Raw genomic sequence first — 18,778 nt, forward strand, 5'->3', positions numbered from 1 at the left:
TCTATCAGTAAAGAATGTTTATAAGACCAGTCTTCCATCCAGTTGGAGTTGTGGCAGGACCACAAGGTGCAGGAGAGGATTGTCAGCTGGCATACAATTAACTATACAAGAATACAGGACTACCCCTTTATTTTGCTAGCTATGGTATTCTGCTTTCTGGTGTGTCTCATTTTAGCCACAAGGAGTCCACTTCGGAGGACTGCCAATATGGTCTGTTGGGGATACTTTAAGAGCCTGTAAGATCAACACGAGTTATTTACTTACAAGCATAGCATACACATTCCCATTTTGAAAAGGAGAAATAGACAAGAAGCAATAGGTAACAGGCCTCAAGCAAGTCTGAAACCCAGGAGAGCCAATGATGGGCATTCAGACTCTTAAATAATTTTCTTTGATGACATGTCCTGCATTCTCTACAAACAGGTACAGTGGGCTCCAGGGCATCAGTTAGCCCCATCCGTATGGTTTGACTGGGCTTAGTCAAGACAGCACTACCAAGCTGGCCTGGCATGGTGGTTGCTGCATAGTTCTGGGGGTCTCTGTACTGTCACAGTTCCACTAGGCACTGCTCTGGGGGACTCTGTGGTGGCTTTGCCCTTGCAACAAGTCTCTGCTGGGCCTCCAGGCTTTTAAGGACATCCTTTGAAATCTGAGTGGGAGCTGCCAGGCTTCTACAGTTCTTACTTTCTGCAAGCCTGAAGAATTAGCACCATGTGGATGCCGGCCACCAGGGTTAATGACTTGTACCATTTGGAGCTGTGGTAGGAGCTGTATCTATGGCTGTTTCAGCTGAGGCTGTGGTGGCTGCAGGGCATTGTGCAGCAGGGCCAGGAGCAGCATCCTGAGGTGGAATTGGTCAGTGAGCTCATGGAGACTAAGTCAGTGAGCTCATGGTCTTATCCTCTGTAGCCATTCAGCCCTCCTAGGCTTCTGGACCTCAGAACTATCTGATAGGCCTTTGGGGCCTTTCTTTCATTGCTTGAGAAACAGCACTTGGCTTTTGTATTAGTCCCTTCTCTCAATGCTATAAAGAAATACTTGATACTGAGTAATTCATATGAAAGAATAGAGATTTAATTGGTTTATTGCTCTACTGGCTCTATAGGAAGCATGGCTAGGGGAGGCCTCAGGAAATTTCCAATTATATCAGAAGGTGGAGGGGAAGTAGACATATCTCACATGGCTGGAGAAGGAGGAAGAGAGAGAGAAGGAAGAGGTGCTACAACCTTTTAAACAACCAAATCTTGTGAGAACTCTATCACAAAAAGAGCTCCAAAAAAGGGAGTGGTATCAAACCATGAGAAACCACCCCTATGATTCGATCACCTCCCCCTAGACCCCACCTCCAACATTGGGGATTGTAACTTGACATTGTAGGAGAATTGGGCAGGAACACTGATCCTAACCATATCAGCTTTCTTCTATCTTTGTTAATCTCTTAAGCAAAGATGTTCTTGAGCTTAGTTTTCGCTCCTGTAAATGCACTTTCCTTCCTTATTACATTGCCAAGTTATGAACTTTTCAAGGTTTTCTGCCCTATTTCCCTTTCCTCTAGCAGTTTACAATAAGAAATTAGAAGCAACCACACAACATTCTGAGCACTTCGCTATGTAAAATTCCTTCTGCCAGATATCCTAGTTCATCACTCTTAAGTTTGGCCTTCTCCAAACCCCGCAGACATGGTCATAGTTCAGCCAAGTAGTCATAGTTCTTGGCCAGTTTATAGCAAGGATGGCCCTTCACTCCAGCTTCCAAAACCTTGTTCTTTAGTTTTATTTTAACCTAATGAGAATGACTTTTGCCATCTATATTTGTATCAGCATTGTGGTTATGAACATTTATCTAATCTCTAAGAAGTTCAAAACTTTCCCTCATCTTCTTGTCTTTTACTCCCTAACAAGAATCTATGCTTTTCATTCATATTTATTTATTATTATAAAATCTTCTCTGTCACCCAGGCTAGAGTGTAGTGGCCTGATCTCTGCTCACTGCAATCTCCACCCCAACTGGCTCAAGCAATCCTCCCACCTCAGCCTCCCAAGTAGGTGGGACCAAAGGTACACACCACCATGCCTGGCTACTTTTTGGTATTTTTGGCACAAAAGAGGTCTCACCGTGTTGCCCCAGCTGGTCTTGAACTTCTGAGCTTAAGCAATCCACCCGCCTTGGCTTCCCAAAATGTTGTGATTACAAGTGATCCACTGCTCATGGCCGAATCTAGGCTTTTTCTATCCTGCTCATCCAAACTCAGCCACTCCCCTTAAGAGGACTTGATGATATTGAAAAGTACTTATGGTATAATAAGTAAAAAAAATACAAAAATTTGCATGCATATTTATATAAACAAAAATAATTTTTTTAAAAAATTGCACTAAATTTTTAATAGATCAATTTTAGAATGAAATTGTGAGCACAGTCACTATCATCTCTTTTTCTTCTTTCAGGGAAAGTATAAGCTTAAATGAAGTGGTGTAAAAAATACAGAATCTGAAAGTCATGGTGTGATTGGAATTAAGTTGGAGACATACCTTACTTTGAAAATAAATAAAAACTATTTATTTGACTAAAATTTGATGGAAAACATTTAAATTTATTGTATTTGCTTTTAGGGATGCAATTTTAAAAAATGCTGTAATCCTAAAGATTGTACTCTGATCAACTTTGCAGAATGTGGCACTGGACCATGCTGTAACAATAAAACTTGTACAGTAAGTTTTATCACCTATTTCTTTTTCTTTTTCTTTTTTTTAAATTTTTTCCCGAGACAGAGTTTCACTCTTGTCGCTCAGGATAGAGTGCAGTGGCGCGGTGTCAGCTCCTTGCAACCTCCATCTCCCAGGTTCAAGCAACTTAGCTGGAATTGCAGGCACACGCCACACCCAGCAAGTTTTTGTATTTTTAGTGCAGATGGTTTCACCATGTTGACCAGCCTGGTCTTGAACTCGTGACCTCAGGTGATCCACCTGCCTCGGCCTCCCAAAATGCTAGAATTACAGGCATGAGCCACCACGACTGGCCTTTATTACCTATTTCTAATGAGTGCTTAGATATTCCTACAGATAATTTTTTAATAAAAACTTTAATATGGATTATGTATTGGTCAGTTGTAAATGGTTGATGAATGTCCAAGCAAAGAAAAATGAATGCAAACTTAAGTGAACATAGAGGTCTGGCTTCATGCTCCAGTGAATGTTTCAAACAGGATTTTTATTCTATGCATCTCTTGGATATCCTTGCTTTTAAGCTGACAGTTCTCAAACAAGTGTTCTCAATATGTAGTATAGATAGGTCATTGACGCTCCTTGTTTGATTTAGTCCATTTCAATTCTGGGTAGTGGAGATAAACCAGACTGAGCCTGACAAATAAATGTATTTGTTTTTCTTTCCCTAACAGATCCATGAAAGAGGTCAGATCTGCAGAAACAGCATAGATATGTGTGATTTTCCAGAATATTGCAATGGAACATCTGAGTTTTGTGTACCTGATGTGAAAGCTGCTAATTTAGAATACTGCAATAATAAGACTAGTTATTGCTTTGAAGGAGTATGCAGAGATAGGGATAAATACTGTGTAAACTTATTTGGAAAATGTAATTGTTTTAACCTTTCTTTCTGGGGTCATGTTTAAACTGTGGATATTCGAAAGTCAGTAACCCACCCAAGAGCCATCCCTGAAAGTGTTGTTTTACATTCAAATTTGGAAATAACGTTGCAAATCAAAACAACTTTGAATGATGTCAAGGTTTAAAATAGACCTAATAGCTACAGGACGCAAGAGTAGGACATTAGTCCAACTTAAGGTGGTTGTTGCAAAGGGAGTAGACTATTAGAATAGTAGACAAAAGAGCAGATAACTGATTTCTTAATTATTTCTACTATAATATGAACTGTTTTGTTCTCATGAGTATAGTTTTCAGTAAGTGCTTCTCCTTGTAAAGCCAGTAGATGACACCAAAAATTTATAGCAGATGACACTGACTGGGCATTATTGTTGTCTAGATGTCTCTCTATTGACTTATCACGTTTACCTTTTAATATTTTTAATGCAAGTAACCATAACTGCTTGTGTTTTCAGTTGCTAAGTCTGCTACTATTCTGTGTACAGAAGAAGTGAATTTTCTAAATGACAAATATGGAAACTGTGGCTCCCGTTGTCATTTTTTGTACGTATTTAGAAAAGTATACATCTTCCAAGTGCATGTGTTGTGTTTTGTGTGTGTACTGCAGTTTGGAATAAATGAGAGACAGTATCTAGTATATATGGATAGATTTATTTGTTGCATTTAATAAGACATATGTTGTGAAGAGCTTTGGTGTTATGATCTGTGTAATATTTTGAATTATCCTCACTTTTGAATTGTTATTACTAATGTAATAACATATATTGTGTGCCAAAGTGACAAACAGGTAATTTTTTTCTGTCTTTTGTTGCTAGTCATATCCTTTGTGGAAAGATTGTCTGTCACTGGACACATTCGCAACCAGTATCAGTGAAAGACTATAATATACAATATACTTACCTTGGAGGTCATGTATGTTTCTCAGCACATGCAAGAAATGGTTCAAAGCAAATAACAACCTATACAGAAGATCTAACAATGTGTGGTGAACACAAGGTAAATAAAATTTTTGTTGATACTATATATGATGAATTTGCAAGTGAGCGTCTGAAGTGTGTGTGTGAGAGAGAGAGAGAAAGGCTGAAAGGATGCTTACATTTTCATTTGTAATTAATGCTACAAATTGTGGTTACCATATCGTGATCTTAAGATACACTGATGAGAATTTCTGCTGGTTAAAGAAATTCTTGTTTTATTATTTGTTATTGTTATTAAATTTTTACTACAGATCTTTAAACTTGTTTCCTCTTGCTTGAAAATCTGAGACTCCCTGTGAGGCCAGGATCTGATTTGTGATGATTTGTGTAAACCAAGAACAAAAAAGAATAAAATAATGCAAAAACAAACAAAAAAAATGTCAGAACAGCCTGAATAACAAGAACTTTAAAGAAGACAAAACCAAGAGAAGCCAAGTATTTAATCATGTAACAATTGATAAAAAATTAATTTGGTTACAACTGAAATAAAGTAATTATTTTCTCATTAACCTATTGCCCTAATACTTCCCCATAGGCATATTTTGTCTAAAATGTGGCCTTCACATAAAACATGAGAATAAAACATAGCATTTATTTTTTTTAATTTTTATTTTTCTTAAGAATTTTGAGATGCCTAATAAAGCTTTTCAAACTAGTAGCCCTGAAAAATTAGTTGACTAATTAAAAAGTATATAATTATCACACATTTTTATACAAATAATTTACACATAGAAATATATTTTTAAAATAAAAAATAAGGGATAAATTTAAGTGAAAAGTATACTTATCTCAGAATGGGAAAAAATATTCTCCATAAAAGTAATGAAGTAATCAAGGAAGCATACTGATACTGATTATATTGTAAAGTAATATGTCATTCCTTCAAAGACCATTTAAAACAAACTGAAAAAAATATTTATTATGAATACAGGAGCATAAATACTTAAATATATTAACTAACTTTATCTTTTTTTTCTTTTCTCTTTTTCTTTTTCTTTTCTTTCTTTTTTTTTTTTTTTTTTTTTTTAGGGGGAGTCTCACTCTATCTCCCAGGCCGGAGTGCAGTGGCACCATCTCGGCTCACTGCAACCTTCGCCTTCCGGGTTCAAGTGATTCTCCTGCCTCAACCTCCTAAGCAGCTGGTATTACAGGCATGTGCCAACATGCCCAGCTAATTTTTGTATTTTTAGTATAGACAGGGTTTCACCGTGCTGGTGGGGCTGGTCTCGAACTCCTGACCTTGTGATCCACCCATCTCAGCATCCTAACGTGCTAGGATTACAGACATGAGCCACTGCACCAGGATCAATTTTAATTTTTGTAATACATACAGCATAATACGGAACATATTCAGTCTTTGTCTCTGATTCTTGGCACACAGCTTCTAATAAAACCCTTGGAATTTCCTAAGTGATGGAAGTGTTTTTTGTTCTTGAGAATGAGAACACATTCTCAAGTTCAGTCACACCTGAAATTGTGCTTATTTCTATCAGGTGATTTAGGGTGGGACCGCTAGCTGGCCTTAGAACAGGGCTGGTTACCAGGATGACCAAGAGATTAGAGAGCTGGAACTTTCAGCCTGACTCACTGGACTTTTGGAAGAAGAGAGGCAGGGCTGGAAATTGATCTCTATTAAAACCCTTGAACAAAGGGTTCAATTGATCTCTATTACATTGATCTCTGTTAAAACCCTTGAACAAAGAGATTCAGTGATCTTCTGGGCTAAAAAACATATCAGTATTCTGGGAGGGTGGTGCAGCTGGAGAAAGCATGGAAATTCTTCTTCCCTTCTCCAATTCCCTGCCCTAAATATATCATCCATGTAGCTGTTCTTCAGTTGTATCCTATATAATAAACCATTAAATATAAGCAAAGTATTTTCCTGAGTTCTGTGAGCCATGCTAACATTGTTACCCTGTGGAGGGAGTCATAAAAACCCCTAACTTATATCTGGTCTGTCAGAAGTATGGCTTACTTGCACCTGGTATGGGGCCAGTCTTGAAAGATGAAGCCCCTTAGCTTGTGATATTTAATGTGTCTTAGTTGTTGTGTTGCTATGAAATAATACTAAGGCTGGGTAACTTATAAAGAAAATCAGTTTATTTGGCTCACAGTTCTGCAGACTGAACAAGAAGCATGGTGCCAACATCTGCTTCCGGTGAGGGGTTCAGGCTACTTCCACTCTTGGTAGAAGGAGAAGGGGAACTGGCGTGTGCAGAGATCATATAGTGAGAGAAGAAGCAAGAGAGAAAGGAGGGAAGTTCTACGCTCCTTTTAAAAAAATAATAATAACCAGCTCTCATGAGAACTCATAGAGTGAGAACCGAGGTCCGTCATTACTAAACAGAGATTAAACAAAGAAAATAAAGCCAATGGATAAACAGGACAAAAAGTTCATTCTTCAAAAAGATAAAATTGATACAATACTGAAGCAGGATATTTCCCCAGCCCCTTTGTGGGACTCACGACAGGGGTGCCTTGTTTATTCAGCCTTTTGCTCTCAAGTCCTCCTTGGAGGGCGCACAGGAACAAGGAGGCGGGAACTGGAGTACCTGAGCTCAGAAACCAGTCAACCACTTTGGTGCTGACAGGAGTGAACTCCACTCACTGGGACCTGCTGCATTCCGCCCCTCGCAGGAGAGAAAGTGCAGGTGAGAGAATGAAGAAGCCGGGGCAAGTGCTTTTGCGTGCTGGCAGGAACAAACTCCCTGTGGGCCCCAAAGCAGGGTCTAAGGGGGTGCCTATAACCCCTGAAGCTCCAGAAGGCATGTTTCAGTGCGTTTTTAGCTTTGTCATCTGTAGATGGTTTAAGTGTTAACAGCTCAGTGGGCCCGCAGCTGCCCTCTGCCAGCCAGGGCAAAGGGCCAGTGTGACAGCCTTTTGTATACACACTCCTGGCTAAATTTATATGACACAAAAACAGCTTGAATAGTCGAAGTAATCCTAACCAAAAAGAACAATGATGGAGGCATCACATTACCTAGCTTTACATTACACTACAATCCAATAGTAACCAAAACAGCAAGATATGATTATAAAAATATACACATAGATCAATGGAACAGAAAAGAGAACCCAGAAATCCACATCATGTTTACAGCAAACAGATCTTCAACAAAGCCAGCAAGAACATACATTGGGGAAACTGTCTTCAAAAAGGTGCTGGGAAAACTGGATAGCATATGCTGAAGAATGACACTGGATCCATACCTTGCAGCATATACAAAAACGACCTCAAGGTGGATTAAAGACCTAAATGTAATATCTGAAACTATAAACACCTTAGAAGAAAACCTACCAAAAACTCTTTTGGACATTGGCCTAGGCAAAAATACATGACCAAATACTCAAAAGCAAACACAATGAAAACAAAAATAGACAAATGGGACTTAATTAAACTAAAAGGCTTCTGCACAGCAAAGGAGACAACAGTAAACAGATAATCTACAGAATGGAAAAATATTTGCAAATTATAAATCCAACAAAGAACCAATATCCAGAATCTGCAGGGAACTCAAACAATAGAACAACAAAATAACCAAGTAACCCCATTAACATGTGGGCAAAGGACATGAACAGACACTTCTCAAAAGAAGACATACAGTGAAAAAACGTAGAAAAAAATGCCCAAGATCACCAACTATGAGATTAAAACCATAATGAGATATCTGCTTACACTAGTCAGAGTGGTTGTTATTAAAAAGTCAAAAAATAATAGATGTCAAGAACGTGGAGAAAAAGAAAAGTTTATACACTGATGTTGGGAATGTAAATTAGTACAACCTATTTGAAAAGACTATGGAGATTCCTCAAAGTACTAAATATAGACACACCATTTGACATAGCCAATCTACTACTCAAATAGAAAATGAGCATAAAAATATCTTCTTTTAAGGATCTATATTAATAAATAATAGAACGATGCATAAAAAATGTTAAATTTGGCCCTATAAATTAAAAATTGCTAGTACAAGCTGGCTACATTTTTCTTATACCAGCTTGTAATAAAAATTATATTTCTGCTTTCTGAACATAAAATATCTCATTTTTAATATTTTTTATTAAGTAATATACCATTTAGAAATTGTTCATATGTTTTTATGAAAATAAAATGTTATGAAATTCAGATTTACCTGTTCTGTATACCTCCTGTGCATATATAATATTTGTACAAACATGATTCCTCATATCTTGACTTTACATTTAGTATTTTTGTTGTTGTTTGCTTTCTAACATTTTAGGCATGTCGATCAAAACAATGCTTATTTATTGGTGACATAAATATAACAAAGTGTAACAGAACTTGCGCAGGACATGGGGTATGTAACAAGTTACTCTTTTTCTTAGTATAATTAATATATGTTAATAACACTTTCTATGAGTTCACAAGCATTACATGTGAAAATTTCTTTTTGAAAATTGTCAGTAAAAAGAAAAGTAGATTCACTATATGTATAATATATATATAATTTATGTGTATGATCAGATTGTTTTAGGCCTCTTGAGCAAATAAGTATACACTTTGTAAAAAATGCACTATGAAACAGAATCCGTTAGTATAACATTAGATTAAGATTACAAAATTTTGGAAATGGATTTATTAAGGATTACACTTATACTTTTATGCATATACATACATAATGTTTATAATTGAGTGTATGTGTACTTAATATTTATGAACATTCACATACTATTATGCACATTGATTTATAGAATCAGAGTTTTCAGTCCATTAAGATCGGTTTCATTCCTCAACAGCTTCAACTTATTTCACTATATGGATCATCCATACAATATTTGAAATGCCATTCATTGATGGCATTTCAATTGATGTTAAACTTTAGCTTAATTATTACAAATAGTGATACAACAGATATTATTGTAAATTTACCTTTGCACATTTACCTGCTTTCTTAAATGAATGGCAAATAAAATTTGTTTGGACCGAATATATAAACAATTTGAATTTTCCTAAGTAACATATGTCTTCAAGAAACATTATACCAGTTTTTTTCTCCCATCTATCATATATGAAAATGTGCATTTCCTCATATTCTGTCCAGATTAGTGGTATTAACCTTTTTAGTCTCTTTTAACATGCTAAGTCTATTGTTAATTTGAATTTATTTGATATTTAATAATGCAACTCCTAAGTATGGTCATATCTACCACTTGCATTTCTGTTTGTTCATGTATTGTAAACTTATTTACTGGCTTTTGTAAACTTTATAAGTCATTCTAAGCATGCATTTGTCTCTTTATGGTCAGTGTCTTCTGCCATATTGATGGTTCATGTTTTTTATAGTAATTTAGGAAAAAAAACTGACCTGTCTGTGTGGCTTACATCAATTTTTCTCCAAAATTACTTACACATCTATTATTTACAGTTTCTTTTTTTGTTACTTAGTTTTAATTGACTTTCTTAACTAATTTTGTATGCATTTATTTCTGAATTCTCTACTGGCCCTTTTTCTTTCCTTCTTTCTTTTTTGAGACAGAGTCTTGCTCTATCATCAGGCGCCACGCTGGAGCGCAGTGACGCGATATCAGCTCACTGCAACCTCTGCCTCCCAGGTTCAAGCAATTATCCTGCCTCAGCCTCCCAAGTAGCAGGAACTACAGGCACGCACCACTACGTGCAGCTAATTTTTGTATTTTAGTAGAGGCAGGGTTTCACTATATTGGCCAGTATGGTCTCAATCTCTTCATCTCGTGATCCGCCCACCTCAGCCTCCCAAAGTGCTGAGAATACAGGCTTGAGCCACCACTCCCCGCCTACTGGCCCTTTTTCTAATCATCTGCCAGATCACATGTATACATTCTTTCTTCTTTCTATATAAATGTTGATGTTGTATCTGATTGAGCAAGCATCTTGAAACTTTGGCTTTCCCCCATATTTTTTAATAAAATTTTGCCCTCGTCACAATTGTTTTTTTTAAATCCAGCACAATTCATAACAAATTTTTACTCCCACGATTCTACAGTTTCTAACATCATAACCTGCATGCCTTTCTAATAAAACACATTTAAATTTTATCAAGAATTATTCCTTTTATTTGGAAATGTAAGAGACAAACAAAGAAGATACCTCTATGATTTTTGAAAATATATTGCATGGACATTTATTATACTACCTTTTATTTCTAAAATTTTTTCATATTAAATTTAAAGCTCCTTATATTAAATGGTAATATTTTAAAATTTTATATTGACAGTCATATATCAGGCAGTTAATTTAGTTGTATAATTTTTTCTTGTTTGTTTGTTTTGGTTTTAGGTTTGCAATGAACATTTCAATTGTCAGTGTGATCCTGGTTATGCTCCTCCAGATTGTGAACCAGCACTATCATCACCAGGAGGAAGTATCAATGATGGATATTGGCTTTTATCAGGTTAGTCTCTAGATCTGTTTTTCAATACAGCTTTCTGCTCTCATAGAAATGGTGTACACCTTTGCCATCCTATATGACTATCGAGCACCTAGAATGTAGAAAGTGCAACTAAGGAACTGAAATTTCAACTGTATTTTACCTTATTTAATTTAAATTTAAATGACCGCTGTGGCTAGTGGCTACCAACTTGGATCTAGAGCCAGACAGCTCTAAATCATTCTGCCAACCAAAATTTTCTGTATAGTTATAATTCTAACCTATAAGTGAACGTTTTAAAAGGGCTCCCTTTCACTTCAAGCAGGGTTCTCAGAATATTTCTATTTTACAACAGAGTTTTCTATATAGGAGTAGTTAAATGATAGAAATGGTTGTAGTTTTATCATGTAGTTTGTGTATTCCAAGGACGCCACCTATTGTGATATCCCAATTCACAATCAAATTGAATCTTTAAAGTTAACTGTTTTTGTAATATTGAAAGAAAAAAATCATTAAATTTTTCATGCCTGCAGCATATGAATAGTCTGAGGCACTGAACATTTTTAAATTGATTTGATGAAAAGTCATGAACAAATATATTTGTTTTTACTAAAGCTTTCTTTTACTATTAGAATTGTATACTTGAATAAATACTTGAGGAATTGATTCATATGTCAAATACGCTGAAATGACAATTACATTTCTTTTTTTTTTTTTTTTTTGAGGCAGAGTCTTGCTCTGTAGCCCAGGCTGGAGTGCAGCGGTGCAATCCTGGCTCACTGCAACCTCCGCCTCTCGGGTCCCGGTTCAAGCAACTCTCCTGCCTCTGCCTCCCAAGTAGCTGGGATGAGACGATATTTAATTGTAGTTTTTATTTGCCTTTACCTGATGATCAGTGATATTGAGCCTCTTTTAATATACCTGTTTGTATGCATTCTTTTGAGAAATGTTTACTCAGATCTTTTGCTCATTTTCAAATTAAACTTTATATTGAGTTGTTTGAGCTCCTCCTATGTTCCAGTTATTAATCCCGTGTCAGATGAGTAATTTACAAATATTTTCTTCTGTTCAGTAGGTTGTCCCCTCATTTGGTTGATTGTTTCCCTTTCTATTTAGAAGCTTCTTAGCTTGATGTGATCCTATTTGTCAATTTCTGCTGTGATGGCCTGAGTTTCTGAGGTTTTCCTCAAGAAATGTGAGCCCAAATTAATGTCCTGGAGAGGTTACCCAATGTTTTGTTTTAGTTGTTTTATAGTTTAGGGTCTTAGATTTAAGTCTTTAATTCATTTTCATTTGAGTTTTGTATATAGCAAGAGATTGGGATCCAGTTTCATTCTTCTTCATATGGCTATGTAGTTTTTACAGCACTATTTATTGAAGAGACTGTTCTTTCCCCAATGTATGTTCTTGACACCTTTATTGAGAATAAATGGACTTTAAATATGTGGATTAACTTGTGGGTTCTTTATGCTGTTTTATTTATCTATGTATCTGTTTTATGCCAGCATCATGGTATTTTGATTACTATAGCTTTGTGTAGTGTCAACTCAGGTAACATGATTTCTCCAGTTTTGTTCTTTTTGCTTAGGATGACTTTGACTAGTCTGGGTTTTTTGTCTGCATATACATTTTAGGACTGTGTTTTTTATTTTTGTGAATAATTGCATTGAGTCTGTAGATTGTTCCATTTAATGGCTGTTTCATCATATATATGTATCACAGTTTGTTTATTTATTTATTTATTTATTTTTAAATTATACTTTAAAATCTGGCATACATATGCAGAACATGCAGGTTTGTTACATAGGTATACACGTGCCATGGAGGTTTCCTGCATCCATCACTCTGTCATCTACATTAGGTATTTCTCCTAATACTATCCCTCCCCTGTACCCCCACCCCCTGCTATCCCTCCTCTAGCCTCCGCCAACAACAGACCCCCAGGTCTGATGTTCTCCTTCCTGTGTCCATGTGTTCTCATTGTTCAACACCCACTTATGAGTGAGAACACGTGGTGTTTGGTTTTTCTGTTCTTGGGTTAGTTTGCTGATAATGATGGTTTCCAGCTTTCTTCATATCCCTACAAAGGACATAAACTCATCCTTTTTTATGACTGCATAGTATTCCATGATGTATACATGACACATTTTCTTTATTCAGTCTATCATTTATGGGCATTTGGGTTGGTTCCTAGTCTTTGCTATTGTGAATAGTGCTGCAATGAACATACGTGTACATGTGTCTTTATAGTAAAATTATTTATAATCTTATAGGTATATACCCAGGGGATTGCTGAGTCAAATGGTATTTCTATTTCTAGATTTTTGAGGAATTGCCACACTGTCTTCCACAATGGTTGAACTAATTTACACTCCCATCAACAGTGTAAAAGCATTCTTACTTCTCCACATACTCTCCAGCATCTGTTGTCTCCAGATTTTTTAATGATCGCTATTCTAACTGGCGTGAGATGGTATCTCAATGTAGCTTTGATTTGCATTTCTCTGATGACCAGTGATGATGAGCATTTTTTCATGTTTGTTGGCCTCATGAATGTCTTCTTTTGTAAAGTATCTGTTCATATCCTTTGCCCACTTCTGAATGGGCTTGTTAGTTTTTTCTTGTAAATCTGTTTTAGTTCTTTGTAAATTCTGGATATCAGCCCTTTGTCAGATGGGTAAACTGCAAAATTTTTTTCCCATTCTGTTGGTTGCCGATTCACTCTAATGACTGTTTCTTTTGCTGTGCAGAAGCTGTGGAGTTTGATTAGGTCCCATTCGTCTGTTTTGGCTTTTATTGTCAGTGCTTTTGGTGTTTTGGTCATGAAGTCCTTGCCTACGCCTATGTCCTGAATGGTTTTGCGTAGATTTTCTTCTAGGGTTTTTATGGTGTTAGGTCTTATGTTTAAGTCTTTAATCCATCTGGAGTTAATTTTAGTGTAAGGTGTCAGGAAGGGGTCCAGTTTCTGCTTTCTGCACATGGCTAGCCAGTTTTCTCAACACCATTTATTAAACAGGGACTCTTTTCCCCATTGCTTATTTTTGTCAGGTTTGTCAAATATCAGATGGTGGTAGATATGTTGTGTTGCCTCTGAGACCTCTGTTCTGTTCCATTGGTCTATATCTCTGTTCTGGTACCAGTACCATGTATAGTTTGAAGTCCGGTAGTGTGATACCTCCTGCTTTGTTCTTTTGCTTAGAATTGACTTGGCTATGCGGGTTCTCTTTTGGTTCCATATGAAGTTTAAGGTGGTTTTTTCCAGTTCTGTGAAGAAGGTCATTGGTAGCTTGATGGGGATAGCATTGAATCTGTAAATTACTTTGGGCAGTATGGCCATTTTCACGATATTGATTCTTTCTAACCATGAACATGGAATGTTTCTCCACCTGTTTGTGTCCTTTCTTATTTCGTTGAGCAGTGGCTTGTAGTTCTCCTTGAAGAGGTCCTTTAATGTTCCTTGTTAGTTGTATTCCTAGGTATTTTATTCTCTTTGTGGCAATTGTGAATGGAAGTTTGTTCTTGATTTGGCTCTCTTTAAGACTGTTATTGGTGTATAGGAATGCATGTGATTTTTGCACATTGATTTTGTATCCTGAGACCTTGCTGAAGTTGCTTATCAGTTTCAGGAGACTTGGGGCTTAGACAATGGGGTCTTCTAGGTATACAATCATGTCGTCTGCAAATAGAGACAATTTGACTTCCTCCTTTCCTATTTGAATGCCCTTTATTTCTTTTTCTTGCCTGATTGCTCTGGCTAGAACTTCTAGTACTATATTGAATAGGAGTGGTGAGAGAGGGCATCCTTGTCTGGTGCCACATTTCAAGGGGAATGCTTCCAGTTTTTGCCCATTCAGTATGATATTGGCTGTTGGTTTGCCGTAAATAGCTTTTATTATTTTGAGATACATTCCATCAATTCATTCCATCAGCGTAGCTTGTTGAGGGTTTTTAGCATAAAGGGCTGTTGAATTTTGTCAAAGGCCTTCTCTGCATCAATTGAGATAATCATGTGGTTTTTGTCTTTGGTTCTGTTTATGTGGTGAATTACATTTATAGACTTGCGTATGTTGAACCAACCTTGCATCCCCAGGATGAAGCCTACTTGATCATGGTGGATAAGCTTTTTGATGTGCTGTTGCAATCGGCTTGTCAGTATTTTATTCAAGATTTTTGCATCTATGTTTATCATGGATATTGGCCTGAAGTTTTCTTTTCTTGCTGAGTCTCTAACGGGTTTTAGAATCAGGATAATGTTGGTCTCATAAAATGATTTGGGAAGAATTCCCTCTATTTGTATTGTTTGGAATAGTTTCAGAAGGAATGGTACCAGCTCCTCTTTGTATGTCCGGTAGAATTTGGCTGTGAACCCGTCTGGCCCTGGGCATTTTTGTTGGGTGGTAAAGCTCTTAATTGCTGCCTCAACTTCAGACCTTGTTATGGGTCTGTTCAGGGTTTCGGCTTCTTCCTGGTTTAGGCTTGGCAGGAGGCAAGTGTCCAGGAATTTATCCATTTCTTCCTGGTTTACTAGTTTATGTGCATAGAGCTGTTTGTAATAATCTCTGATGATGGTTTGCATTTCTGTGGAATCTGTGGTGATATCCCCTTTATCGTTTTTTATGGCATCAATTTGGTTATTCTCCTTTTCTTTTTTATTAATCTGGCTAGTGATCTGTCTATTTTGTTGATCTTTTCAAAAAACCAACTCCTTGATTTATTGATTTTTTGAAGGGTTTTTCGTGTCTCTATCTCCTTCAGTTCTGCTCTGATCTTAGCTATTTCTTGTCTTCTACTAGACTTTGAGTTTTTTTTTATCTTCCTCCTCTAGCTCTTTTAATTTTGATGATAGGGTGTCAATTTTTTATCTCTCCTTCCTTCTCATATGGGCACTTATTGCTATATATTTTCCTCTGGAGACTTCTTTAAATGTGTCCCAGAGATTCTGGTATGTTGTATCTTCATTCTCGTTGGCTTTGAAGAACATCTTTATTTCTGCCTTCATTTCATTGTTTATCCAGTCAACATTCAAGAGCTAGTTGTTCAGTTTCCATAAAGCTGTGGGGTTCTGGGTTAGTTTTTGAATTCTGAGTTCTAACTTGATTGCACTGTGGCCTGAGAGACTGTTTGTTATGATTTCCGTTCTTTTGCATTTGCTGAGGAGTGATTTACTCCCAATTATGTGGTCAATTTTAGAGTAGGTGTGATGTGGTGCTGAGAAGAATGTATATTCTGTGGATTTGGGGTGGAGAGTTCTGTAAATGTCTATTAGGTTTGCTTGGTCCAGGTGTGAGTTCAAGTCCTGGATATCCTTGTTAATTTTCTGTCTGGTCGATCTGTCTAATATTGACAATGGGGTGTGAAAGTCTCCCACTATTATTGTGTGGGAGCCTAAGTCTCTTTGTAAGTCATTAAGAATTTGCCTTATGTATCTGGGTGCTCCTGTATTGGGTGCGTATATATTAAGGATCTTTAACTCTTCTTGTTGCATTGATGCTTTTACCATTATGTAATGTCTTTCTTTGTCTCTTTCAATCTTTGTTGTTTAAAGTCTAATTTATCAGAGATGAGAATTGCAACTCCTGCTTTTTTTTTGCTCACCATTTGCTTGGTAAATCTTCCTCCATCCCTTTATTTTGAGCTTTGTGTATCCTTGCACATGAGAGGGTTTCCTGGATACAGCACACCGATTGGTTTTGGCTTTTTATCCAATTTGCCAGTCTGTTTCTTTTGATTGGGGCATTTAGTCCATTTACATTTAGGGTTAATATTGTTATGTGTGAATTTGATACTGCCATTTTGGTGCTAGCTGGCTGTTTTGCCCATTCGTTGATGCAGACTCTTCATTGTGTTGATTCTCTTTACCATTTCATGTTTTTGGAGTGCCTGGTACTGGTTGTTCCTTTATATGCATAGAGCCTCTTTCAGAAGCTCTTATAAAGCTGGCCTGGTGGTGATGAAATCTCTGAATACTTGCATGTTCACAATGGATTTTATTTTTCCTTCACTTTTGAAGTTTAGTTTGGCTGGTTAGGAGATTCTGGGTTGAAAGTTCTTTTCCTTAAGGATGTTGAGTATTGGCCCCCACTCTCTTCTGGATTGTAGGGTTTCTGCTGAGAGATCTGCTGTGAGTCTGATGGGCTTCCCTTTGTGGGTAATCCGACCTTTCTCTCTGGCTGCCCTTAGTATTTTCTCCTTCATTTCAACCCTGGTGAATCTGACAATTATGTGCCTTGGGGTTGCTCTTCTTGATGAATATCTTTGTGGTGGTCTCTGTATTTCCTGGACTTGAATATTTGCGTGACTTGCTAGGTTGGGGAAGTTTTCCTGGATAATATCCTGAAGAGTATTTTCCAGCTTGGATTCATTCTCTTCATCGCATTCAGGTACACCTATCAAACATAGATTAGGTCTTTTCACATAGTCCCACATTTCTTGGAGACTTTGTTCATTCCTTTTTATCCTTTTTTTTCTATTCTTGCCTTCCCGTTTTATTTCATTGAGTTGATCTTCGACCTCTGATATCCTTCCTTCTGCTTGGTCAATTCGGCTGTTGATACTTGTGCATGCTTTGCAAAGTTCTTGTGTTGTGTTTTTCAGCTCCATCAATTCACTTATATTCCTTTCTATTTTGTCCATTCTCGTTAGCATTTCATCAAATCTTTTTTCAAGGTTCTTAGTTTCTTTGCATTGGGTTAGAACATGTTCTTTAAGTTCACAGAAGTTTCTTACTACCCACCTTCTGAAGTCTGATTCTGTCATTTCATCACACTCGTTCTCCATCCAACCTTGTTCCCTTGCTGGTGAGGAGTTGTGATCCCTTGTAGGAGGAGAGGTGTTCTGGTTTCAGGTGTTTTCATCCTTTTTGCACTGGTTTCTTCCCATCTTTAAGGATTTATCCACCTGTCGTCTTTGTAGTTGCTGGCTTTCAGATTGGGTCTCTGAGTGGATGTTCTGTTTGTTGATGATGAGGTTATTTCTGTTTCTTGGTTTTCCTTCTGACAGTCTGGCCCCTCTTCTGTAGGTCTGCTGAGGTCCACTCCAGGCCCTGCTTGCCTGGGGATTACCTGCAGCAGCTCCTGAACATTAAAGGGTTGTTACCAGTTTTGTTCTTCTGCTATCTTTGTCCCAGAAGGATACCCGCCAGGTGTCAGTCTGATCTCTCCTTTATGAGGTGGCTCTTTGGATATACAGGGGTCAGGGAGCTGCTTGAGGAGACGGTCTTTTCTTTATAGAAGCTCAAATGCTGAGCTGTGAGCTCCGTTCTTCATTCAGAGCTGCTGGGCAAGTATGTTTAGGTCTGCTGCAGCAGAACTCATAAACCGGTTTTTGTTCCCAGGTGCTCTGTCCCAGGGATTTAGGGCTTTATTTATGAGTTTCCGTTATGCTGCTGCCTTCTTTTTTTTTTTCCTTCAGAGCTGCCCTGCCCAGCAAGGAGGCAGCCTAGTCACTGTTTGCCTGTAGAGGCTTTGCTGAGCTGCTGTGGGCTCTGCCCAGCTGCCGAGTGAACTTCCCTGCAGTCCTGTTTATATGGGTGTAGTTAGAACTGCCTTGGCAAGGGTGGCCGGCCTCTTTTAAGGCGAAGTCTCTCTGTAGTGGGGGATTGCCTTGGCAACAGCGGGCTGCCTCAGCATTGGCCGACTACCTCCGTAGTGGCGGGCTGCCTCGGTAATGGCGGACGCTCCTCCCCCACAGAGCTGGACCGTCCCGGGTTCAGCTGCGCTTACTGTGAAACTCTCAATCCAGAGAGTTTCTGATTGCTGTTCTTTTGTGGGGTTGGGATCAGCTGAGCCTGATCGCCTGGCTCCCTGCCTCAGAG

The 18,778-nt window shown here is 37.7% G+C and overlaps 1 protein-coding gene across 1 annotated transcript in view; it reads left to right on the plus strand.

Annotated features, from left to right (window-relative positions):
• The window catches only part of LOC116558303 (A disintegrin and metallopeptidase domain 3-like), a 78,033-nt gene that overhangs the window by 50,712 nt on the left and 8,543 nt on the right, over nucleotides 1–18,778 (plus strand). The window contains exons 13-18 of the mRNA XM_032288138.1: nucleotides 2,610–2,708; nucleotides 3,395–3,590; nucleotides 4,076–4,163; nucleotides 4,436–4,616; nucleotides 8,839–8,916; nucleotides 10,875–10,989. Of these exons, the coding sequence (XP_032144029.1) occupies nucleotides 2,610–2,708; nucleotides 3,395–3,590; nucleotides 4,076–4,163; nucleotides 4,436–4,616; nucleotides 8,839–8,916; nucleotides 10,875–10,989 (757 nt within the window). The remainder of the gene's footprint in view (nucleotides 1–2,609; nucleotides 2,709–3,394; nucleotides 3,591–4,075; nucleotides 4,164–4,435; nucleotides 4,617–8,838; nucleotides 8,917–10,874; nucleotides 10,990–18,778) is intronic.

This window comes from Sapajus apella, unplaced genomic scaffold, assembly GCF_009761245.1.
Source record: "Sapajus apella isolate SASKATOON/1434 unplaced genomic scaffold, GSC_monkey_1.0 scaffold21, whole genome shotgun sequence".
NCBI classification, from domain to species: Eukaryota; Metazoa; Chordata; class Mammalia; order Primates; family Cebidae; genus Sapajus; species Sapajus apella.